Source organism: Electrophorus electricus, chromosome 17, assembly GCF_013358815.1.
Source record: "Electrophorus electricus isolate fEleEle1 chromosome 17, fEleEle1.pri, whole genome shotgun sequence".
Classification (NCBI taxonomy): domain Eukaryota; kingdom Metazoa; phylum Chordata; class Actinopteri; order Gymnotiformes; family Gymnotidae; genus Electrophorus; species Electrophorus electricus.
In genome coordinates this window covers 7,102,578-7,130,283 of record NC_049551.1, presented here as the reverse complement: position 1 = coordinate 7,130,283, position 27,706 = coordinate 7,102,578, and the positions used below count along the sequence as shown (strand labels likewise).

At 40.8% G+C, this 27,706-nt stretch overlaps 1 protein-coding gene across 2 annotated transcripts; it reads left to right on the top strand.

Annotated features, from left to right (window-relative positions):
- The first annotated feature begins 197 nt into the window (after nucleotides 1-197).
- On the top strand, nucleotides 198-26,323 carry pitpnab (phosphatidylinositol transfer protein, alpha b). 2 transcript variants are annotated; one of them, XM_027016116.2, is made up of 12 exons: nucleotides 198-315; nucleotides 3,615-3,645; nucleotides 17,805-17,950; nucleotides 19,335-19,426; nucleotides 19,888-19,895; nucleotides 20,198-20,272; nucleotides 20,389-20,472; nucleotides 21,962-22,039; nucleotides 22,126-22,236; nucleotides 22,580-22,702; nucleotides 23,093-23,180; nucleotides 23,495-26,323. In XM_027016116.2, the coding sequence occupies exons 1-11, from the start codon at nucleotides 299-301 to the stop codon at nucleotides 23,138-23,140; spliced, it is 813 nt and encodes a 270-aa protein (XP_026871917.2). In that variant the 5' UTR covers nucleotides 198-298; the 3' UTR covers nucleotides 23,141-23,180; nucleotides 23,495-26,323. The 2 variants fall into 2 exon arrangements, with proteins under 2 accessions (XP_026871917.2, XP_035391881.1); XM_035535988.1 differs by having other exon boundaries at nucleotides 23,093-26,323.
- The last annotated feature ends 1,383 nt before the right edge of the window (nucleotides 26,324-27,706 follow it).

Genomic DNA, 27,706 nt, shown 5'->3' with positions numbered 1-27,706 from the left:
CTGGCATGGTGATGACGTCACATTGACCACCGTTCGGGACCACAAATCTTTTTTTTCCCATTTTACCATGACGTAGTTTGACGTCACGCTGCCTATGTCACGACTCCAGGGTTGTGGTTTCGACGCGCCCCCCCTCGGCCTTGACCGGGAACTGAATCTGTGGAAAAGGAAAAACGCTGGCTAGAATGACACAGGAGCGGGAGAGGTAGGAGAGACTGCGACTTGCGGAGGACTCGCCGCCGATTTGGATCGTTCCGGGGCAACAGCACTGTTTTGCGACTAGAGACGTCGACGAAAAATGCTGATTAAAGAATTGTAAGTGGATGGGTCCTTTTTTGCGCGAATAATGCTACGGGAGCATCTTGATTCTCCGCAGCGCAGGTGGTCGAATTTCACTGGCGCTAGGCCATAGCGACATTGGCAAACTTGACTTTGATGTACATTCTCGTTTTTTAAGCTTCTTCGTTGACCTAAATGTATCTTTTGTTCATGTATGTTATCTATATTTATCTTTTGCTTGTGCATATTCTACACCATGTTTACACCGCGTTTATGCGTATGCTGCGTGTAATGTATTTTGTGAAATTGAGATAGCATTAATGTAGGAGGTTTTAATCCGCCGTATTCGTCCATGTCTGAGGCAGCAGGGCTGGCATTTGGCGCTGGCGGCAGTAGCAAATGTTATTGGTAGTAGTGAAGGTGAACCCATCCGAAAGTAGCCTAGTATGGGGACGACAAACTGTTTAGAATATACTGGGAATAAATACTTTCACTGCGCTGATATCATGGCCATTTTATAGTGTATGTTAAGATGGAGAGAAGGCTACAGTTGAACCTGTTCTTTGAGCGTGTGTAATTTGAGAGGCTGTTTTATCTGTTACCTTGAAGCGAAGCGCTGCGGGGCTTGCATAGCTGCATAACCGAACGTGGACACACATCTACCGGCATCTCCGTACAAATAAATGCTCTCCTTTGCCAGTGGAGGCATTCGCTCATCAAGGTCATTACTCAGGCAAAATTAAGTTGTCTAGTTGCCAACATTTAATCAATAAATAAACCACCATAAATAAAGCGCAAATTAATGTAGAATAAATCTTCGAGACCTCGAGTGGGATATTCGCTCGAGTTTTCTGCAGGGCCACGCCGGTCACAGGTTCAGCCACCTATGAGCCTTTTATTTGTGCGTTTCTACTGGAACGCTGTCAAAGGCTCATTCCGGCCAATGCACCTTGGAGGATGGGCTATGAGTCAGAAGAAGCACGCTCAGCTAGGCCCATCATTCAACCGACGACACGTTCACAACACAGCGACATGATTCTGCCGTGTTACCGCCGTCACCGGCGCCCCACCTCATAGTTTTTTTCATTTTGCCGGTTTTCTTCCGATCATAAGTTTGGTATTGTAGCCTTAAACAGAATGTTGCCAAAAACAAATCTTCTTCAACAACAGCAGCAGTAACAACAAACAAACAAACAACAACAACAATAATATTGATGATGATGATGATGATGATGATGATGATGATGAATTGTATTTTAATTGCCACCTTCAAGTTTTCAGCAACAAAATTCATAGATATTCAAATGGTCCAGATACCTCTTATTTGCACCGAAGTTGATATACAAACAAAAAAGATATTATACTGGACTCAACAAGGAAGTATGCAAAATATTTAATACTTATATTCTAGTTTTGTCCACATAGTTCATACTTAAGTGTACTGGTGAAGAGAATCTGGCTTTCCCTCAAAGGCCTATAGAGTGCGCTGTCCATGGTACCTGATTATGCACCGCTAGTAACACACTTCAAAATGCTGTTCACGGAGAGCTCTCATATCTAAAATTGCGATTAGAAACTTGACTCATACCTCTTTGATTAACTGACTAACTTATGCAAATGATCAACAGTTCAAGGTCACAAAAGGAGCTATGATTACCTATACCTATGAGTTTTGTCTTCTGGCAATGCAACATGTTTTTGGTTGGTTCTGTGCGTTGAAGTGAAACAGTGATTTCTGACTTTGCCTTGCCCTGCTCAGGTCTCAGGTAGAGGGTCACTATGACTTATTTCACCTTCAGAATCCAGCCATGTTGTTTGCTAGACTACGCCATCAAAACCTACCCCTCTTTTGTTTAGGATGCATTATCAACCAGTGTGTCAGAAGCTGGCCCCCAGAACTTGTTTAATTGTACATGCAGCACCTTTAATTTCACACTTTCCTCTTCACTGTCTAACAGAACATCATGTGGAAGTGAAGGAGCCATTTGCACACTGCGTTGCCCCATCATCAGCACAATGAGCAAACCCTGCTTTAGGCAGGCAGGCAGTCGCTGCGATTCAGAGAGGCATTTATAATGCAGGAGGAGATGGTGTCATGGAGGCAAAGTGGAGCAGAGAGACACCGGATCTCCCGTAGTGACCGCCAGCTCGTGTGCAGGGCATGCAGGCACTTGGACGGACAAGGTGACTCCTGCTGCACACTGCTTCCAGCAAATAACACATCACACCACCCGGAGCCATGGCCTCTCTGCTGAATCCTTCTCTCACTGTGTGAGCGCCGAGGCTGGGCCCAGCTTGCCAAACCACTTCGCCTCACAACTTCGGCCTTATGTGGCGGCACGGGCCTAATGCAAGTGAAGCGGCGTTCATGGCTGGGGGCGGAGCTAGAGGATTTGAAACTAGCGAGCTGCCGGTGTCGTCTTACTCCTGAAGTAAATCCATGGAAAAAGCAAGCCATGCAGAGAGCCGTGCCGCCAGTTGTGGCCCTGAGGCAACATACAGGCTTCCAAGCCACTTTAAAAGGCTTCTTCACACGCCTGGGTGTTTTTAAAAGCTCTAGTTTCTGATCTACAGTGGTGAGGACAGCGAGCAAATTTTTTATTTTTTTTTAAAAACTTTTTCTCAGAAGGGATAAGCTCCAGAACTTGGAACTTGGAGGTTCTGGGCCAAAGGTTTATACTAAAGTTGAGCTGATTGCTCAAGGTCAGAACATCTGCGATCTGTGAAACGATGGTAAACTAGATTGGCCAGATATCTTGTTTTCCACTTGAAAGGAGCTTGCTCATTATTGGACTTCAAAACAATGCAAAGAGTAATGGAATGGGACTGTAATGTTATGTGGCTAGCACTATGTGATTACACACTATCACCAAGTTTTGCTGCACACGTTCCTCCTTAGGTAGCCATTTGTGCTTGGAAGGTATGCAAAAGTATGAGCTGATCCTCATACAACAATGATCTAAATGAGTGGGCTAACTTCACTATATGTTGCTACCTACCACCTACACTTAATTTCTGGAATGTTTGTTCATTTTATCTTATTTAAATAAATGTCACATACTCAGGCTTTTTTTATGGATGCCATGAGACTCCACATTTATTCTGTACAATTATAATACTGCAACTATAACTGATGGTGTTTATCTGTTGGTGAGGGTGTTGGTTATGGTGCATTGGTTATGATGTGATATTGAGGATAGTGCAGTTGCTAATGATTATGAGGGCATTGACAATGTTATTAATGGAAATATTAGTGATAATAGTGTGGATTTTGAGGACTTTTTGTGGCAGATTGTTTGTCATGTGTATTTTTTTTCTCTTTTTCTTTTTTTCAGCCGAGTGATCCTACCCATTTCTGTGGAGGAGGTAAGTGCTAACTGCGCACTGTTTTTTTCCCCTTTCCTCACTGTGTGTGTTTGTGTGCATGTGTGGTGTGAAGCAGAATTTTGTGCAATAAATTAATCAGGACTGAAAAAACACCAGCATTAGGACTCTCTTCTTGCACAGTGGCTTGGCTCTGCAGTTTAAAATCACATCCTTGCACTGGCTGCTGTGAGTCATGAACCTCTATAGGGAATGAGTTCTCTTCTTCTTCCATGCTCCCTGTACAGTCTGAGGGGAAACTTATCAGTGACTAACCTGCTGACTATCTTTGTGCCGAGCAATATTAAAAGTCATGGCAGGGGGTCTAGCCTTATCGCTTATTCTAATGTTTAATCTGAAAGCCTGGAGGAATTTTCTAATCAGAATTTTTACCTCTGTCCTCAGTGAATATTTTATAAATATTGATCATTGAACTCTCTCTTTCCTCTCTCTGCACCCTGAGTGCACCCTGCCCTTTTTTCTGATGGTGCCCTTCGCTGCCTCTTTATATCCCATGATTCTTGAGCATGTCATTCAATTCATGTGTTGCCAAGTGCTGAATACCCAATGAGTTACTTGATATCACCTCTTTCTCTCTTTTTCTCTCCCCTCTCTCCATTTCTCTCTTCCTCTTTCTCCCTCCCTCCAGTGTCACACACATTTTTCTCTGTGTTCTTCTCCTGCTCCACCAGTCATTATGTGTGCGTGTGAGTTCCAGTGTGTCTATTTTCCTTACGGCTTGGTTCCCTGTGCTGGCATTCCCAGGGTAATGAGGTCAGGAGAATGTCTCCCTCCTCAGGCTGGATTAAACAGTTTACTCTAGGGGTAACACTTGGTTGGGAGAGCATCTCCTGTTCTCTGACTGGCTTAGGAATTCCTTCAAGTAGAATTTGCCATGTCTTCATATACAGCTGTGGAAAGAGACCACTGCAAAATTATAATTTTTGCTGGATTTACTATATGTAGGTATGTTTTGTTTGTAAAACGAACATTTTTTGCTTCACTAAACTGTTAAAGACATTTAAAATAAAATAAACATATTGTCATTTAGCATGTTTATTTGAAGAAAATGACAACTGGTTAAAATAGCAACAAAAAGATGCAGTGTTTTCAGACCTTGACTACTGCAAAGAAAACAAGTTACGATTCATTTAATAGCAAAATACAACACTGTTCTAACTTAGGAAGAGCTCAGAAATCAAAATTTGGTAGAATAACCTTAATTTTCAATCACAAAGTTTCATGTGCCTTGGCCTGTCTCCACGAGTCTTTCACATTGCTTGTTAAATAAGACTTGGTTTAGGTGATGGCTGAATAAGTACAGCACCTCGTTAATTAGAATGAGGTGTGCCTGTGTGTGAGGTGGACACAAGGGAATCCATTTTGTTTTAACTAAAAAAGGGGTAGAAAAACAAAGGGTAAAAATTCAGAGGCACAAGCAAAAGTCCAAACCTTAGCAAAGAAATAACAGTACCAAGATATGACGAGCAGGAATCAAAAATAAAGGTAAATGGCTCATAAATGCACACTACTACGATGGCAAGTCTTGGCCAGAGGAGGATGGGCCCCTCTGTTGAGTCTTGGTTCCTCTCAAGGTTTCTTCCTCATGCTCTAGGGAGCTTTTCTTTGCCACTGTCACCCTTGGCTTGCTCACTGGGGGCTTGGACTTGGACATTTTAAAGCTGCTTTGTGACAACATCTGTTGTAGAAAGTGCTATATAAATACATTTTGACTTGATTTGATTTGACTTTGAAAAGGTATGGGGTTAAATAGTTCAAGTTCAAGTTCAAGTTTGGTTTATTCGTCACATACATAGTCATACACAGTATAACTCGCAGTGAAATGGTGGAGAGTGTTCTGTCCAAACTGAGGAAAAGAAAACAGGGGTGTGTAGAGAAATATAGATATTCTCTATATGTGAAATATATATATGCAAAGATAAATATATATATTTATATATATACTCACCAATGAGTATACTCACCAATGAAACAAGGATATCTTGTCTTTGGTCTTCCAGTTGTTTTATAGTCGAGGGTAATGTTAGGTTAGTTGTAAAAATATTCTGCTGTAGAAAATGTTTTGAATGTTCCCACATTTATGCCATTTCGGCATTGTTTTCTAATAGTGCTTAGCATAAGCAGGAAGTTAAAAGACATACCATACCACTTGACCAGGTTGTAGGGTTGGGTCCTGTCTACAGTGATGGTCGGCGGAATCATTCTGACATGAGCAGCCTCCCAAATTTGGGAACTTTGATGCATCTAGGTATCCACGGCTGGAATATCTGAGGGCTCCTCTGGAAGCACTGACCAGTGACTTTTGTGCATATCCCACCCAGACCAAAGCCCACTCCACTCATGCTGTTTATAACTGCATTGTGACCAAATATCTGATCTGCTGATTGAGCCTCTCCAACTAGCCATTAGGTTGAGGGTTGTAGCCTGTCAGACCTGGGATGTGAACTGGCTCCCTTCTGAGATTATGTCTTTGGCGAGCCCATAGATCTGCACCATGTTCTGGAAGTCTTCTGCAGTAGCACCAACCTTCAGACTTTTGAAAAATGGTCAGTCACAAAAATATTACAGTATGTACATCAGACAGAGGGAGGTCTGTAACAAAATCCACAGAAAGGTGAGACCAGGGTCTTTCAGGAATAGGAAGGGACTTGAGAAAACCAACCATGGTTAACATGTTAACATGGGCCATTACATCCTTTCTTCAGCCATGCCACCAGAACCTTTTGGAAACAAGCTGCACCATTCTCCTGATCTCTGGAAGTTCGGAACTCAGCAGTGATGAGGGAACATTCACTTTCCCTTGTGGGCATTCAGTGCGGGAGGGATCCTGAACTTGAATCTGTATGATCTCCTCCATTATGTCCCATGTATTGGGGGCTGCAAAACATGAAAAAGGAAGGATGGACTTGTTGGAACTAGGTTGCTTTGCATCACCATCATGGACTCTGGCTAGGATTTCTGCTTTGGCGTGTTTGACCCAGGATGATAAGACAGTGTGAACCTTTTCACACTGTGCAAACCTTTTGGCTGATTTCACATACTCAAGGTTGCAATGATCCATCAGGAACAAAAAAATGGGTGGATTGCACTCTCCAACCCGTGCATCTATTCAACTTATGGACAGCAGTTCATGGTTCCTCATGTCGCAGATATATTCTGTGTCTCTGAGTTTCTTTGAAAATAAATGCACAAGTCTTTGGGACAGTACTAATTGTACTCATGTCTCAGACACATACATGTCTACAACAGAAGGTTTAGAGCGATCAAGATATACTAAGATAGGTATGGAATTGAAAAGGTCTGCTGCCTCATTCCATCTCAGGATTTTTGCTTTCTCTTTAAGAAGGGAAGTCAAATCTGAATGCACTGAGCCAAAATTCCTGATAAATTACCGGTAAAAATGTGCAACACCCTAAGAATCTCTGCAGGGCTTTTAGAGACCTGGGTTCTGGCACCTGAGACATGGCTGACACCTTGGCTTTGTACATTCTCACACTTGTATTATTTATACATTTTACATTATTTATTATTTAAGGTGTCAAATTGATGCAAGCACTAGTTGTCTGTTAACATATAGAAAATGCTCTTGACATGACCAGCATGCTTCCCAAGGGTTTTGGAATAGTTGAGAATGTCATCTATGTGCGCTACAACACAATGGTTTAGTAACTTGCAAAATGGTTTGTTCAGAAATGTTTGAACCAGGCATTTGGCATAACTAAATAGTCATAATGGCAAGTGTCTGTAAAAAAAAGCTCATCATCCACTTGGTGAAGACAGCAGGCTCATACAGTTGCTGGGTGAGTGAGAAGTGGTACTTTACCATGCTGGCATTGAGCCATTGATGATCAGTTCATGGTCTGAGTCAACCATCCCTTTTTCCACAAAAAGTAAGCCAGTGGCTGCTGGAAATGAGGAAGGGTGGCTGTAACCTTGTGCTAGGGTCTCTTTGATATACTTTTCCATAGCCTTGCACGCAGGTAAGGAGAGGTTGTAAAGACGGCTATGTGGAGCTGTGGTTCCTGGTAGAATGTAAAGGGCACAATCTCATCTATGATGAGGTGGCAATTGTGTGGACCTTTGTTTACTGAACATTTCTCAGAACCACTTATATTCTGGGGGTACAGAGATATTAACCTCAACATTAGTATTCTCAGTAAGAGTGGCATGGATACAGATTTACATACAAATTCTTGGGCAAGTGTCAGGGGCAGACCTGATACTGTGTTGGAATTCAGCAGACACTGGAATGGAATGGCTGGCATACATGTAGGGATGTTGATTTGCAGTGGTTTTTCCAGAGCTGTACATCTATGGCTTATATCAAGGTGTCAGTAGAGTTCAATTGATGCAATGGATCTTGCCCATCCCTGATTCAGAGACCTGCTTACTATGTGATGGTGGGTCTCTTTGGTGCTAGCTGATTACTTTTAGATGTGTTTCAGAGTGAATAAATTAAGCTGGTTAAGAGTGATCAGGTTTGAAACCAAAAAACCTTTTTTTGTGTACCCGAAGGCTTAATGGGAAACTATATGCATGTCTGTTTACAATAAGGAAAATTCAAATTATTAGTATACAACGATGAGCTGCCTCTCATGCAGACCAAGCAATCTTACACAGTAGAATCTGCTGTGAGAAATTAACCCACCTGTGAAGATCTGAGCTGGGGTAGGATACTTGTTTGTAGTGTTCTTTTAGAGGTGTTAATTGAAGATATTGCTGCACAGAAGCTGGTTTTATGTTGTGTTTCTTTTTAAAGATGCAGCTAGAATATAATTCCTGGAATCCATTTATACACCATGGGGAGATGGGTAAGAAAGCCTTTTGCTCCCCATGGGGCGAGACATTTTTTTGGCCTCAGCCACTTACTCTTTTCTAGCCCATAAACAGCTTTAAGTGCAATCCCCCAACACTCCTTTAACAGCACAAAAGCAAAATGTTTTCACTTGGTACAAGCTGATTTGTTCACAAATGTGTCTATTAAAATTTAAGCGCTGACAGGCATATGGCCCCTTTTCCCTGCATCTTTCTGTTTTCCCTCCTCGAACACCCCACTGTTATTCTCTCTGTCATTTTCTCCATCATTCTCAGTCTTCCTTTTCTTTCTCCTTCCTGTTCTTATTCACCCTCTTTCCCTGCCTGCACTGCATATGAATTGGAAAGGCAGCCACTGTGCCTGGTCCTCGAGGTATTATTAAGAGAGTGAGTGTGTGTGTGTGTGTGTGTGTGTGTGTGTGTGTGTGTGTGAGTGTGTGTGTGTGTGCGTGCGCGTGTGTGCACGCATGGTGAGTTGGATCCTTGCATCCTTGTCCTGTGATTGGTTGGGAAAAGTAGCTTTTGGTTGGAGGAAGGATGATGCAGCTGTGTATGAAATGTTAGGAAGTGTATGTTATATATGTCTCTCCCTCTTACACACACACACACACACAATACCCAGCTTTATGTATTTTTGCCGTTTTGACTAATTTTGCTCTCTGCTATATTGTTCTGGTTGCTTTACCTCCTCACCACCTTCTTTCTCCTTCCTTTGTCATCTTCCAGTCATGGAGTCCTTGGCACAGCACTAAAAATAAAGGGGATAGAAGATGCTTCCTTTTACTCTCACAGCCTCTGTCTCTTTTTGCTTCTCCTTGGCCGCTGCTGTGCGGATGATACTGCTAAAAATAGCCTAGTCTGCATCACATTCTCTGTACCGTAAAATGCAGACTTGCACATAAGGTTCTCACTCTCTCTTTCTCATCCTCTATCTCTATACTAATTTTAGTCAAGTCACTGGTATTTTGAATGAATCTGAATATGTTTATCCTTTACTGAAATTACTGAAATACTGAAAAATTCTGAAATGTAATGGTATTCTATTCTACAATTAATTGTAAATCGCTCTGATAATAGAATCTTGAGTCACTCACAGAGCTAATTTCCCATTGTTCGGATATAAAATTAATCCTGATTTTGTTGTTCACAGTTATGGTAGATATATGTGTCAGCAACTCTGGCAGCAGAGGGGTGTGTTTGTTACATCTGGTTTGTTAAGCACTAGAATCTAAACTTTATAGTCTTTTCTGCTTAACATGAGCCTGTATTGTTATAGCCTTTTTTGAATATTAAAATTCTTTCCCATGACTAAAATACAATTGTCACAATGCCTTTATGGAAGGGTCCCCCTTCCTCAAACATGTTCGAGCCAATTTACCTAGATGCCTTTCTGTTCCTAATCATGCTGATTTATTTGCACTGGTTTTGAAATTGCCTTGGCTGCTTAGTGTCATGGATGTGTCCTTAGGACATGGTACATGGTGTTAGAGGTGATTAGGCAGAGAAAGAGGCTATTGTTCTTCATGCATGGTGTGTGTGCATAATAAAACAGGCAAAAAGGAGAAAAGACAGAGAGAGAGAGGGAGAGAGCGAGAGAGAGAAAAAGACTATTCTTTTCATGGTAATAATAATAATAATAATAATAATAATAATAATAATATTAACATACCGGAGAGGTCTTAATATTGTAAAAGTTCATTCTTGTTGTTTTGATGCTGCTTTGGCAATGCTGTAACTGAATATGTTCAAGTCAATAAGCCTTACTAAAGTGCATTGAACTGAATTGAAAGCCAGAGAGAGAGGGAGAGATTCCAGAATGCCGGAATGAAATTATGTAGATTTAAATGTAGAGAAAACCATCCTTGAATAAATTGATTTTCTATTATGCAAATTCTTACCTATGAGAACACTATAAAAATTGTCATGTAATATTATGGTAACTTGCAGGCAATTAGGTGGCTGCTGTCATATCTGCAGCCTCCAGCCTGCCTCCATAAAACTACAATCCCCATAATCCTCCTGTCTGTCCCAATCCCAATTATGAGTTATTCCCCAAGTCTCTGTCTAAAAATACCTATCTGTTCCTGTTTATCTTTGCAAAGTCTTCCTTAGTAATTGTCTAGCATTTCCAAGCTGGTGTTCCCTTGCACTTACCTCTCATGTGTTTTTGGACCAATGCCTGTTTTCTCTGTTTTTACCCTTTTGCCTGTCCCTAGTCTGTTTTCTTTGCATGGTTTATTGCCCTTCCTGAATGTAGCCTGGTTTTGAATTGTGATCTACTACATTAAACTCCATCATTTTAACCTGCATGCCACCCCAATTCTGCATGCAAAACCTGACAGAAGACTTTGCTAACTTTTGGAGGTAGCAGGATCTGTTTCTGTACCAGACATCCTAGCAACCCATGGCCAGCTATTGGGGCGGCACCAACTGAGCCTAGAGTGCTTAGACAAAATGGTGGAAGAGTTGTCGAAGCAAACCCAATAGCTGATGCACTGGTTCCCTTGGTAACAGAACTACGACATCGCCTCTTGTCTATGACATCTGGTGAGGACAGAACTTCGGGTGCTGCTGTTTTCTCCCAACCAGCTCTGAGCTTCTCTATGTTTCGTATAGCACTGCCTGACAAATATTACGGCAGTCCAGCTGGCTGTGAGGGGTTTTTGCTGCAACGTTCTTTGTATTTTGCTCACCAACCTCCATAGCCAGATGCTCTATGCATATCCCTTATCTTGCTGCTATATAATATTAGTGGGCTACCGCCATTTGGAAACAAGGAGAAAGGATTGTTGGAGACTATAAACATTTTCCTGCCTAGTTCTGTTCTTTTTTGGACCACTAGTTTAGAGGGCAAACTAGTGGCAAACATTTTTTCTCTGAAACATGGCTCATGCTCTACTTTGGACTATGCCCTTGAATTCTGCACCTTAACTGCTAGTAGTGGATGAAACAAGACCACCTTGCTAATTGGTTATTGGCCTAAGTTCTGATTTGGTTATAGAACTTGCCTCTTGTGATGACGAGTCATCTCCCGCTCTATTCGCTTGGACCACCTCCTTCATGAGAGAAGGGGGTCTCACAAATACCTAAGTCTTGACACCTAAGCCTGGGAGTGACTGAGGAGATGCAGGTAGACAACCTGCATCTCACAAAGGCTGAGAGGTAAGTCAGATGTCTTCTCCTGTATTCAGGATCCAGACCAATCAGATCATGATTCTGATTCCTTAATCATGGCTTCTTGTTCAGACTGTGCCCAGTCTAAGACTTCTCATACTCTGGTAAATTGATTCCCCTGCCAATACCTGAACGTCTTTGGTCTCATATTGCTATTGATTTCGTTATGTGCTTGTTCCAGTCGAATGGCAACACCACAATTCTCACTATAGTGGACTGATTCTCAAAGTTTGTGAGGTTTGTCCTGCTATCTGCTCTCTCAGCTTTTGAAACCACCTAGGTTTTATTTCAACAGGTGTATAGATGTTATGGCATACCTGTGGACATCTTATCTGACCAAGGACCTCAGTTTACCTCTCATGTGGCAGTAATTCATGGAGAGATGGGGGTAAATATTAGTCTAACGTTTTGTTATCATCCTCAGAGTAACGGTCAGGTTGAAAGGGTAAAACAAGAACCGGGGAAATTTTTCATATTATACTTAAGGGATCAACAGAACGAGGGGTCTTATTACCTCTTGTAGGCAGAGATGGCACAAAATTCTCTCTGTCATGGGGCTCACTCACTTCCAGTGTGTGTTAGGTTTTTAGCCTCCCTCTGTGCCTTGGGATCCTGAGCCCACCACCTCTCTGGCTGTTGATGCTTGGATGAAGAATAGTGAGCAAATTTGCATCTAGGTTAGGCTATCAGACAAATCAAGCAACATTTTGACCACAGATGTGCTCCTGCTCCAACATACCATTTAGAAGGTTGGGTCTGGTTGTCCACTTGGGTCCTACACCTCAAGAGCACTGGTAAGCTAAGACCCCTATACTGTGGTCCCTTCCTGAATGAGAAACAGATCAACAGCATCGCTTACAGGCTGAAAGACCCAAGAAACCTCAGTGTCTCCCATTCCTTCCATGTGTCACTGCTTAAGCCTTATGTTGCACGTCTACTATGAAGTCAAGGTGCTGAGGAGGCTCCCCCTCCCTTGGACATCAGATCTCCAACTTACACAGTATGTGAGATACTGGACTTTAGACTTCAAGGAAACAAAATTCAGTAACTCATCAATTGGACTATCAATCATAGTCCAGAGGAGCATTCTGGGTGTTTTGAATCAGTCTCTCTTGCAGCTCCACAGAGCTCATCCAGACCAACTGCTTCTTGTCCTATTGGCCTTCTTTTGCCAAACATCGGTCTTCTTGGGCTCCTTGTGGTGGGGGTGTTACTGTCATATCTGCAGCCTCTAGCCTGCCTCCATCAAACTGCATTCCCCATAATCCTCCTGTCCATTCCAAGTCCCCTGATTATTAGGTTCACCTGTGATTAGTGTCTCTTTCTAAGAATACCTACCTGTTCCTCTTTGTATTTTTGTGAAGGTTAGTTTTTCCCAGATATTGTCCTCACATGTGTTTTTGGACCTATGCCTGTCCCTAGTCTGTTTCATTTGCATGGTTATTGCGCTTCCTGTTACTGAACTTGCCAGGTTTTGGCACTGATTTTGGATTACCATGTAGGCTACTAGATTAAACCAGGTACTTTTAACCTGCATGTGACTCTGCTTCTGCATGCAAAACCTGACAGCTATAAATGACTGTTACTCATAATTCAGCTCATATGTTTTGATAGAATTCAGTATGACATTATAATTCATTTCAGAGTACTTTTCCTTTATTTAGTTTTAAATTACTGCTGTGGTATTTACAGCAAAATAACTGTCACATTAGTTACTGTTTTGAATTACAGGCAGCCAGTTGGTTGCAAATTACAGTGATTTTGTATACTGTGAAATGATACAAAATTAATGTCAAATGTCAAAATAGTTCGTTACCGTAAATTTAGGCCACAAGAAAAAAGAAACACATTAGTATTAAACCTGTAGCCAAAGCACAACATTCAGCGTGACTTGTGCATGTGCTCATTTATTTTTGGAAACCTGGGTCTGTGGATCCTTGACAGTGTGCAGCTACAACATTTACTGTGAAATTTGGAGCCATCAATGTCATTGTCTCAATCAACCGAATGCCCACAAGCTTCCGTATTTTATCTCTATTCAAGAGCCCTTTACAGCCCTAATATACCTCCATATCTTATTATTTCTTCCATATAACACTTAAGTTATGAATTAAAATGATTAAATTGGACTGACCAAATTTTATGAATTGTTCTTCCATAAAAATTCATACGGTCTATAATGAATGATAGAACCCGACAGAATGATAGCACCTGACAGAGATCTCTTCTTCATCACCTTCTTTCTGGTTCTGCCACTTAGGAAGGTAGAGCCAGGGAGCTGGCTCTTTGGTGTAGTGGTCATGGCACATGTTTAACACCTGTTGGACCTGGTTTTGATACTTGGGTATGGTCAGTGCCTTCAGCCTTCGTTACACATAGTGTCAGCAATGGGACGGTGGTGAGGTCATTGGGAGCGTATCAACTGTTCCCTGTTGATGAAATCACCCCTGCAGAAGAGGGGATGGTGAAGCCCAGCGTGAGGACCTTTGATGGGGTGCATAGGCATGGCCCTGATGGAAAGGGCAGTTGTGTGCAGAGGGACATGTGGTCAGTATCAAATGCAGGTATGCTCCTTGGAGGTGAAGGTATCCCACTTGTGAACCTCTGGGTCTCAAACCCAGGTCCAACAGGTTGCCAACATGTGCCCTGACAACTGCACCAAAGAGCAGCCAGAGCACTCATTTAACCTTCCTAACTGACGGTCTCCGTCACACACTGCTATTTCTGACATGCATTTGCGGCCACTTTCAGATGTATTCTAACAATGGATCTGTAAAGGAACATGAATAATATAGATCATCATTCGTGGCAGCTTTTATCCAACAAAATACCATTACTAAAAAAGTAATGGGTATTCTGAGAAGGTTCAAATGTGTGAACACAATTACAGTTTAAGTTCAACATCTATTCTTCTTTCTATCATTGCTAAGTCACTGAAATATTTACTTTTGAAAAATGTCAAGAGCCTTCTCTTGGTATTCTATGTTGAATACATAAAAACATACAAAAAGGTTGCAAGAGCTGCTAAAGTGTCTGTGCAGGACCATTTTTCAGATACCATGATATATTTGCTTGAAATTCAGAATGTTATGACCAGTAAACAATTTTATTTTCACACTATTATATAGACAAGGAATATTACCAAACAAAATGATACTTGGATACCTCAATATCAGAGTTTCAGTGATCTAAAAAGTTCAACCAAATAAATTATACAAAAACTATAAAAAGGTAATGTATCAGCTTCAGTGCAGAGTGAACCTTGTGCCATGAGGAGAGACTAGACCATTATTTTCTGTAGTGATGGCTCCTAATCCATATTTGATTTACAGAAGAACATTGTACATCCAAGTTCTTGTACCTTCAGTTGCTTCAAATTGTCTTTGGGTTGAATAAAGCTGTTGCTGTTATTTATTTACATGCTCCGTTCTAGTTTTAATTTGGCACAAAGTGATGTAGTAGCCACATCCTAGAAATTCAACCTCTTCATGTATTTCTGTGTTATATACGTAGCTATTTCTATATATTTCTCTTTTGTGCTATTGGGACACTTTTCTGGGATGGAATCGATCAAGGCCCTTATCATTTGATTAGGTGGTATTTGTCTGATGGAACTAGTCTCATAACCTTTTCTGCAGCTTGCTTGAGTTGGTTTGACATTTCCTCCCATGGAATGTCAAATCTGTCCACCTATAACACAGTGGCTTGACGTTTAGATCTTGGTTAGGATTGTGTGGATGGACTAAGTCTTGGGGACTTTGATGCAGCTGCGAGAATGTTTGCATTGCAGTAGTCATTAGGCGGTTGATGTAGGTGTGATGACATACTGGGCTGCAGTTATACAAGGTAAAAACAGATCTGCCTCTAGATTAAAAAGTAACGCAAAATCTGTTCATATAAACTATAGAATGGATCACTTTTGTGTGATTTGTGTGTCTGGATGAAATCCCAACTCGGGTATAGCACTGTATATTTCATATAATCATATAATTATTCAAGACATCAATCTACAGTAACAATGCTAGCAGTTTTATGTTATTCATATAAACAATAATATTTCATAAAATGCTAATAAACTAAAGGGACAGAAAAAAACAAATGCTTACACACATCAATGTGATTATAAACACTTTTAAACAACATTAAACATGAATTCTTAAGTAATTTATAGTCTCTGAGGAGTTGTACAGCATCCTGGGAGTGCTCACTGTACCCTCCACACTCACTCTCTGCAGTGGCAGCTGCTGCAGTATAAGAATTCAAATTAAACGACAAGCATCAAGATTTCTTAAAAGACACGATCCACAATTCTTTTCTGGGATGTGTGAGAAACAAAATCCTTTTATTTATTTATTTTTTAATTTATATAATGCAGTGATATTAATAAGGTAAATGTAAAAAGAAAATATACTTTTTTTGAAGCTTTATGTTTGGACGCATGCTAAAATGTACAACACTGAATGTTGTACAGTCTTGGTAGAGACTTGTGGTGAACAAAGGATGTTCTTGGCAAATCAAATTTTTTTTGCAAACAAATGTTTTGCAAACATCTCTGACATCGTCTAAAATATCAACTCTATCCTGCTACTGTATAGTCCTACTGCTCTCTTACAAATGATTGGCTTCAGATGTACTGACAAAAACACTGCTTGCCTGCTGTGTTTGTTCCTAGATTCTGATCTGCTGGTTTCACAAAGTTAAATTTGACTTTTAGAAGTGGATTTCACACCAAAATGAATTCGGAAAGCCTTGAATTGGACAAGGCACATTTTCCCATTCTTTGTGTGGGATTTAAGTGCTCACAGAAATTTGAGTTGTGCTACAACCTTAAATTTAACAGCTAAGATTAAAAGCTATATTTTGGAGTTTAGATGTTTTTCTGTCATTGTGATTTCTATCATTGTGATTGTGCATTGTGCCAGTTAAATGTAGAAAATGTCAAACGCACAAGACATTTATCTGACCCACACTGATATATAAAGTTTATATATATATATATATATATATATATATATATATATACATACATCTTTTTCTTGTGATATTTTGCACGTTTTCAAAATAGTATATTAGACTTTATTTTAAAGACACAACTACTACATCTCAGAACCTTTCTGAACCTTAGTTTAATCTTTCTCTCCCCTGTTTGCCCTAGATGTCCATGCAACAAAACAGACTGCTTTCAGACTCTTTTCCGCAAGGAAATGCAGCAATTTAATCATAACTAGATCATGATGTCTGCCTCCACCCCACAATACAGGATATAGCATTCATTTTACCTGAAATGAGGATAAGTTCAAAACATATATATTGTATAACGTTGTAAAAATACCTAGGGGGCTGCCTCAAAAAGCATGTTCAGTGAACTCAGGGTTCTTGACTGAAAGTCACAGCTTCACAAAACCTAACAAATTATGCTGCGATTAAGTGTTACAACAGAACTGAATGACTATCTTTGATACTCAGGCTATGATGAAATCCTTTTACATGTCAAGTAAACTTATTTCCTTTGGTGTTAAAGTTATGAACTTGGCAGGGTCTCCCTTTGGTTTGTAGTCCTGCACACCTCAGTCACACTTTAACTGAACCAATTTTGCTGTAAAATGAATCATATGATTCAAATGTGTAGTATATTTTATATACTATGTGCTTTATGCACTGCACGTTTTATGTAAGATTTCAGTTTGTAAAGGAGTGTTTAGGTCAACTACGGTGGATAAGAATATTGAATATGGAGGTAACTGTCCAGGCTTGCCACATTTTTATAAGATGATAAAATGGACATAGTGTGAAAGCACCTAGGAAATCTCTGTATCCATATTAATACAGTATGTTACTGTGTTTAAACTATGGAAAAATATTAAAAACCTGACATCTGTATATCAGAAATACTGTACAAAGCTGTAAAGATGTCAGTAATAAACTGTTCCTAATAAAGTTGCTTAGTATAACATTACAGTGTGGCCATCAAAAGAATATCATTATACTGTAAATGCAGTTGACAGTATGATGATTTGTCAATCCCCGCCTTTTTTGTTTTAATAAAATATGACTATAATTTTTTCAGTGTATTTATACAAATTTTCATTTGTTCGCATTCGTCTGTTTTCAAACACAGTCTAAAGATGTATCGTTGTGTGTGTGTTTTACAGTATCAGGTGGGGCAGCTGTACTCAGTAGCGGAAGCCAGTAAAAATGAGACGGGCGGAGGAGAGGGAGTGGAGGTCCTGAAGAACGAACCGTATGAGAAAGATGGAGAGAAGGGCCAGTACACACACAAAATCTACCACCTTCAGAGGTGATTGCACACACACACTTAAACACACACACACAGACACACACACACTTAAACACACACACTTAAACACACACACACACACACACTTAAACACACACACACACACACACACACACACACACACACACTTAAACACACACACACACACACACACTCAAACACACACACACACACACTTAAACACACACATACACACACACACACTTAAACACACACACACACACACACTTAAACACACACACAGACACACACACACACACACACACACACACACACTTAAACACACACACACACACACACACACAAACACACACACACACACACACTCAAACACACACACTAAAACACACACACACTTAAACATACACACACACACACTTAAACACACACACACACACTTAAACACACACACACACACACGGACACACACACACACACACTTAAACACACACACACACACACACTAAAACACACACACACTAAAACACACACACACTTAAACACACACACACACACACACACACACACACACACTTAAACACACACACACACACACACTCAAACACACACACTAAAACACACACACACTTAAACATACACACACACACACTTAAACACACACACACACACACACACACACACACACTCAAACACACACACTAAAACACACACACACTTAAACATACACACACACACACTTAAACACACACACACACACTTAAACACACACACACAGACACACACTCAAACACACACACTAAAACACACACACACTTAAACATACACACACACACTTAAACACACACACACACACTTAAACACACACACACACACTTAAATACACACACACACACTTAAACACACACATACACACACACACACTTAAACACACACACACACACTTAAACACACACACGCTCAAACACACACACTTAAACACACACACACTTAAACACACACACTCACGTGCACACACTCACACGCACACACTCACACACACACACTCACACACACTTAAACACACGCACACACTCACACACACACACGCACACACAATCAAACACACACACACAAACTCACACACACTCAAACACACACTCACACACACTCAAACACACACACATACTCAAACACATACTCAAACACTCACACGCACACACACACACACACACACACACACACTCAAACGCACACACTCACACGCACACACACACACACTCAAATGTGCGCACACACACACACTCACACACACACTCCCTCACACACACACTCACACACACTTAAACACACACACACACTCTCACACACACACACACACACACACATGCAGTACACAGTACGCGGTTTTAACGTGTCTTCTTGTCTCCTTGTTGTTATCTTTCAGTAAAGTTCCACCATTTGTCCGAATGCTGGCACCGGCATCAGCTCTCAACATCCATGAGAAAGCATGGAATGCCTACCCATACTGCCGTACAAGTTAGACAAATACACACACACACACACACACACACACACACACACACACACACACACCTATCCTCTCATTCTCTCTGCCTGTTTGTAAATAATTAACTAAATGAGCAGAGTAGGAGTGGAGTTACAGCCAGAGAACTGATATTATCCTGATGGCATATCCACATATACACTCAGCCAAACAAGTCCACACGCAAAAACACAGGCAGACACACACACACCCACACACATAATACACACGTACATGCACTCACACCTGCACGTGCACACATACGCACGCATGCATGCATGCAGCCCCCCCCCCCCCCCACACACACACATAGGATCATGCTCACACAGATTCATGCTCACACTTTCCAAATTTCAGGATATTTCATAGAAACATTTTTATGTTTGTTGTCTGTGGAATATAAAATCTCTGATTTGTCTTTTCTACTATTCATGGCATTCCTCTGTATCCACAGTCATTACGGTTAGTTCACAACCTACTGCACTGCACTTTACACATGTACATGTGCACAAGCATGCACACACTTGGTAACAGTGGCAACTAAGGACGACCCACACATTCATGCACATTATTCATCTGTGCACATGTGTGCACATACACAGACGCACACACACTATTTATAGAAAATAAGTATTGGGTTAGAAGAACAGCAAGCAGCTCCAACAGATATAAACAGAAAGTTGCAAGATTTAGCATAATTCACAGATCATTTTAGTGAGTTTTGTTGAAACTTTTTTATTGCCTTACACAATGTTATTGTTTAGAACGAGTACATGAAAGAGAATTTCCTCATCAAGATAGAGACATGGCATAAACCTGACATGGGCCATCAGGAAAATGTGAGTGAAACTGCTCCTCCTGCATCTCCCTCTGTTCAGCTGAGAGCACTACTGTAGTTGTACTCTCAGAGAAAGTGAGTCTACCTTTGAGTGTGTGTTTCACTTCGTGTTCGCAGGTGCACGGTCTCGACTCTGAAACCTGGAAGAAGGTTGACGTGGTGTACATTGACATCGCTGACAAAAGCCAGGTGGAACAGAAGGTAAGAGAAGGCTTCCTGCTGGCTTTACCCACTCTCCCTATTGGGGCAACTCCCTGGAGGGATGTGAACATATACTTGTAAAAGATGTCTTTATGACAGATAAAAAGGTACAGTACAGTGGATTTCTTCTGCTTTTGCATATCGCTGGGTCCAAGTAAGTACTTCACTTACACCCACATTTAGGCACTAGGTAAGGGCAAGATGGGCTTGAATTTCTTGTGCATACACGTCAAAAAACATTAATATACACAGATCTTGTACATGAAAGCATATAATAGATATATTGGATATTTCCAGTTGAATTCTTTATATCTTTGGAAGAATTTCATTGTATACTGAGGAAGGTTTATTAGAACTTTAATACGATTTATTTTTGTTTAATCCTGGGCTGGTGAAGTTGTCTTAAATGAAGCTTCTTCTATGCCAGATGCTTTTAGTCATCCCACTTAGTCTTTTTTTGAAGGTATGACTCCATGAAGCTGGATGGTGTGCAAAGAATGGACTATAGTTTACTTAAAAGCTCTTACTTGTCTATAAGTGCGTAGTTTCCAGTTTGTGTCATGTCTGATAGAACCTTGCTCTGATCACTAAATGAGCTGATTATGTGACATCTGATCAAGAGAAGTGGCTGTGCTTGCAAGGTAATATCCTGTCTCTGCTTCTCGTCGGCATATGACACAGGCCGACGGCTCCTACTGAGGCCTCCATCGTGCATTCTGTAACACGTTACATGTCTCGGAAGCATCTTAACTGCATGGAGTCTTGTGATAAGATGGAAAGTATTTTTAAATTAAATAATCGATGTTTTCTTTTCCTTTCCTGAAAAGTTTGTTTTTACCAATATGGAGGTTTTGTGTGGCAGCAGAATTATCCCCTTGGCTGCATTAAAAGAAAGAGAAATGCTTTACGTCAGAGCTGCTAAGGTCTTATAGTGCCACAGCTGCCCACAGTGGAAATGCAGGTGGAGAAAAATGAAAATGCTTTCAAACAACGAGCCCAAATTTACACCGACTTTAATGTGTGTTTTTTCCTCCTCCAAGTTTATTTCTGTAACGTTTGTAGTTTGCAAAGATAACCGCTTTTTTTTTGCTGTACACTCCAGCAGTTTTTTTTTTGTATACAGAATAAATCAATGTTGACTTAATTGTGCTAATACATGCAATAAAGTGGCATTTTTAGAGCAGCAGTTCTCAGTCCCCTGCATTGCATACTTTGCACCTTTCCTTGTTCTGGCAACCCTGCCTCAGCACATAGATTAGTCTTAATAATCTCTCAGCAAGTCCCACCTGGTGTATCAGCACAACGAGCAGAAAGATGTTCAGTTCACCGTGGGTCCCACGACTAGGAACCAGAGCAATGGACTTTGAGCAGCAGCTACGACTGAAGCCCTCAAGCATGTTTGCTGTGGCATTTACCACCTATGATTCATTTTGCAGCAGAATTGGTTCAGTTAAAGCGTGACTGAGGTATTGTGTGCTGCCCCCTGTAGGACTACAAACCGGACGAAGACCCTGCCAAGTACAAATCTGTCAAGACTGGCCGAGGGCCCTTAGGAGCTGACTGGAAGGTAAACAGCATACTGTCTAATCGCCACACTGATATTATGACATGTTAAAGAGTGCGTTTAAACACTGTGTGTGTGTGTCTTTGCAGAAAGAACTATCTAAAAGGAAAGATTGCCCACACATGTGTGCCTACAAGCTGGTTACAGTTAAGTTTAAGTGGTGGGGACTTCAAAACAAAGTTGAAAACTTCATTCAGAAGGTGAGTGTCCATGTATTATAATTCTCTATGAATAATTGTGATTGTATTAAGTGAAACACAAGAAAGAAACCTGTGCGCCCTCTTTTGGGCATTGTGTGAAACTGCTTAAGAAATACAGTCAATGGCAAAGTTCTTCCCATTAATGCATTTTCCATACAATAAATGTATTGACAATATCTATCTATCTATCTATCTATCTATCTATCTATCTATCTATCTATCTATCTATCTATCTATCTATCTATCTATCTATCTATCTATCTATCTATCTATCTATCTATCTATCTATCTATCTATCTATCTATCTATCTATCTATCTATCTATCTGTCCTCTAACCAACAGCAAGAGAAGCGCTTGTTCACTAATTTCCACCGACAGCTTTTCTGCTGGATTGATAACTGGATTGAACTGACCATGGAAGACATCCGTAGGATGGAGGAGCAGACCAGGAAGGAGCTGGATGAGGTAAAATAAAAAAGAGAGAGAGAGAGAGCACACACCACACCACAGCTCTGCCTTCTGTTTATTTTTATGGATTGATTATTGATTATTGATTAGTGTTATTTTGCTATTGTGGGCCAAACACATGGCATGAGCAAGGTGACTGTTTACTGTGAAGTTTGATATTGTAGAGGTTTATTCAGCCACACCACCTTCCTGCACACAAAACTGCAGCAAGTGCTGCTGAATAATTGAGTGTAGTTGATAGTGAGCTCCAGAGCCTGAGAACAAAGGTAGAAGCTGAGCAGAAGCCTGGCCCAACACTCTACTTATGATCACCACTGGATGATGATATGGCAGTCGTGCATGACTTCTTTCTCTCTCTCTCTCTCTCTCTCTCTCTGTCTCTCTCAGATGCGAGTGAAGGACCCTGTAAAAGGCATGGTGGCTCTGGATGACTGAAACACCTTTGTAGAGATGGAGGGTTCTGCTATTTGTGTTGGTGTGTAACGGAGGTGTCGGCTGCATTGCCGAAGTGTGAAACTATAGACTCATTAGACTCATTAGGAGAAAAAAGGTCCCTGAACTATACATCATAAATGGCTTGATTACAGGCCTCAGTACATTACAGTACATAATTACAGGCCTCATATTATATAATTCTGAAAAACTTTTTAAATCCTTCATTCTGTCTTTTACCTCCTCAATTTTTTTAAGACTATAGTCCATGTTTTACAATCTCTCTCTCTCTCTCTCTCTCTCTCTCTCTCTCTCTCTCTCTCTCTCTCTCTCTCTCTTTCTCTCTTTCCCCCTCAGCTCTATATTACTTGACACCAGCGAAATCACTCTTCAAACAAATAGGAGAAACATCCCTTAAAACTTATCCCAGACCCTCTTCCTAACCTGTCTACTACAGCTCACTCTAAATGCCCTTCACCTGCTCTGGTTAGACTGGCAGCAAATCACAAGGTACAGAAGAAAGATTATCAAAGGTCCATGAAACATTCCCTCACTGCATCAACTAAAACTGACCCAGGGAGACCTGTAGCAGCCACGTAGGTCTTCAGCTATGTCAAAGGCTAAAATACCGACTACAGAAAGCACTTATTTACATGATTTCTATGTAAAATCAAAGATGTTTTTGTATATATTCTGTATGTACTGGAAGGCGAGTTGTTGGGAAATCCATGTAAACAATATTTTCAGTGGTTATGTTCACTCTTAAATGTCTGTTTTGCGGACCAAGCTGACTCTCCTGAGTGTTATGTTTTGAACTTGTTGTAATTGTTATTATTATTGGGACTTTTTAATTTAAATTGTCACTTGATATTTTCATTTGATTTCTGAAACATTTCCACATTGAGGTAAGCGCTCATTTGAAACATGGACCTCAACTGGGCTGTCAGCTGTCAGCTAGAGTTATTCAGAGGACTAATCAGGGCATCCGACTACATTATAAGATGGTGGTTATCTGTCAAGAAACTGAACAGAAAAACTGCAATTACTGGTCTGTGCCTTCCTTAGCTGCAGAACTCCATACAAGGTCACCAACAAGTCCTCCATCAACAGACTTGAGTATGTGGTATTTTTTATTTGATTGTTTTGATATTTTTCTAGCCTGTGCTAATGGCGTAGGACTTTTTGACCACTGCTTAGTTGCCCCCATGAAGTTCTTGGTTTTCATGATGAAATCTCCTTCATGTTTCTGCCTGTGCTTACTCTGGTGAGTGTGGTGCCTCTCCAGAGGCCTGAAGAGATTTCTTGGCTGCATAGCCCCCAGTCCTTTACTCAGATGGTGGAATTAGTAAAATACATGTAGGTGTATCTCTGTATATGTGTGTGTGTGTGTGTGTGTCTGTCTCACCATTTGAGTGAGGCGTCATATTCGAAAGACTTTCGCAAATCAGCAGAGTAAGCCAGACAGTTTAAGAGAGCACAGAATAAACTATCTGATGTTTTCATTTCCTTCTTTTTCATCCTGTTCCCGTTTCCTCCTGCTGCCCATCATGGAGCTCTCCGCGGGCAATAAACCCTCCTCAGAGCTGTCCTAGGTGTCCAGCTCTCCCTCCTGTTTTCGGACTTCTAACAGACAAAGCAAACTTTTACCCTGCTCGTAGCAATAATGCCTTCTCGGTTCCCCTCTTATCTCTCTCTCTAAGTACTGAAACTTATCCATGTGTGTTGGTGAACCCAGCAGTCCTCAGAAATCTTCTAAGCGCGAGCACCGGTCTGCGCTTGTGCCGTCTGCCGTCCTGCTCCCAGTGAGTCTGTGTAGACCACGTTTGGGGAATAAGGACTAGCTGGAATGGGAGCATCTGACTGGCTTTTCTGTGTATACCACGATGTGTGCGTGACTGTGCATCTGGAGTGGCGTTATCAGTGTTCGCGTGTGCGTTACGGATGTGCTCCTGTCTGCGCTGGCTGTGGGCCACTGGTATGGACATGTGGTGGACCAGCTGAACTTTACATCCAACTTTACATCATTCCCCGCTGTGCAAACCCATCAGCAATACTCCACTACCGTGTCGGAACTGGGAATCCAGATGTATGGATGTATGCGTTGAATTGTACATAGATATAAATATATGTAGATGAACACACACAAATATATATAAATATATATATATATATATTAATATATATATAAAATATATAGGTCAGACTATCCTGCCAAACTGTTAGCACATGACTGTCCCCTGGAGTCCAGAATGAGCTACTCTCTCTGGAACTCCTACTCAGCCTCTATTAATACCTGTCAGAATAGCAGTAAACACAGTGAGACAGCAGTTTACATTGCAATACTAGTAGTAATATTAGTAATAGTGGTGTAGTATCCTATTGATGTCACAATGGATAGCCGAGAAAAGAATATCCTGATCTATTCTGGAGGAAAAAAACAACAACAACAACAAAAACAACAACAAAAACAGCATGAAAAGAATGAGTAGACATCATGACTATTAAGTCCCCTCAGAAAACTCCTCCCGCTCCACAGCAGGCCTGGCCCCATGCCCCTGGCTCTTCCTCTTTGGCAGGATAGTGTCTAAGTATATTTTTGTTCAGTTGTCGTCGTATCTGCGGTATGTTGTCTGTCTCTGAGCTGTACTGGTCTCTTCCTTTTAACAGCGGCTCACGCGCCGAGCAGCAATGCAAAGGCTTTTAATGGCTGCGGGAGGAGTTGCCATTTTTTACTGGTCTGAGAACAGCTTCGCCACTGTCTTTTTTTGTAGTGAAAGGAAAGGTTCATGCAGGACAAGCTGGTGCTGGAACAGCGGGGAAAGGCAGCTTCTTTCTGGAGCATTTGTTTAAAAAAATCAAAAATCAAAAATCAGGAGCTCGAGTAACAGATGGCAGAAGAGCAGAAGGTTGAATGAACTGATTACTTGCCGAAACATGAAGCGGTTCTTGGCACAGAGACTTTCTCAGAGCTATTAGATTGTTATTAGAGTCCACTTTTTGTTGTCGGGTTTATGAATCGAGTAGTCCAGAACTAGAAACAGTTCATTTTTAAATGTTTTTGTTTGATGTCACTTCCTTCCTTGTCATTTGTTTTTATTTCTTTTACTGTGAATTTGTGCCTTTTGTCATTTTATCTTCCAATACAACCACATTGGAGATGTGAAAAAAATAAATCTGTTAAAAGAAGTTTGGCTGGTCTTTTTTATTTTAGCCCAGAGCTGATGGTTTAATGTTTCACATTTATTTCAGACTTTTAAACCTCCAGAACTGTTGCCACTATTTGTAAAGGTAAGCAAGTTCAAGGAAGAAAAAACATGCCTTTTCACTTTAACTCTACCAGGGGTGGGGCGGTGACAGGCAATAAAAAATCAGTGATTTACGTGGTAATACTACATTACACCAATTCATAATGGTAAATTTGCTATTTATTATGGTGGAATATATTAAGTAACAATGTGTAACAATGCATTGATACACTGTACTTACATAATGGAAACCAGAGTATCAGTGCAAATTAAGTACAGAGTAGCAGTGCATTGCACATTTATACTCTGTATATCAACTAATTAATAGTATTGATATGCTGTAACGGTGGAGGTGTAATTTAAACATGCTACCACACGCATCCACATCCATATTTAAGCACCTGGTCACACTGTCAGAATTCTGCCAGTTGCATTCTGATTGGCTATCCGTACTTCCACGTATATACAATTCCTTGCATCATTCTGCACTGATTTGATGTGAATCAAGTTTTGTTGTTCGGGTTAAGTTCGACTTTAACAAACAATTGCACATAGTGAGGTAAAATGAGCCTTTCAGAGCAAGATAGATCAGTGGAACTGAAAACAGTTTGGGAAGTCCACAGTATCTTATCATTAAAAAGTAATTCAAGTGTTGTGCTTAAAGCAATTAGTACTAACTAAGATAGACATCCTTGCTTGTTTGCTATGTGAAAAACCATATATATCAACCACAGTGAACTCTCTGTGAAGGTTTCCCAGGTTTTGCTGGTTGTGTCGCCCATAATGTCAATGTCAATTATGGAAGCACAAGTGAAAAACCTAAAAAGTGGAGAGACTTGCTACAGACTGACGTTTACTGTGATCGCCTTATTGGACTGGCAATCTGTGTTTCCCAAGGCATTGTGAATGTTGTGTGTTTTCAAGGTTGCCTCTTTGTATATGTCATGCCAAAATGGCAGGCTCGTGATTGGCCATTTGGCGTATCAGTCGATTTTCCTTTTCCTGCAATAGTAGGCAGTTCTAGGCCATGTTAAATGGTGAAAAGCATCAGACTCTCCATGTACCCTAGAGACTCTGGCAATGCGATCTTAAGTCAGGTGTCATTTTGACAACTTCTGCTTAGGTGTCCAACCACACTATTTTTTGTTCTTCTGCATTAGATGAATGTCCATGAGTAGGAACCTGCCAGTGATTGGTACAGGTCTCTCTCTCTCTCTCTTTCTCTCTCTCTCTTGCTCTCTCTCTCTCTCACACACACACACACACACCACACATCTACCCTGAATACAGTAAATACCATGGCTTTCCCCAGTGTTCTCTCTCT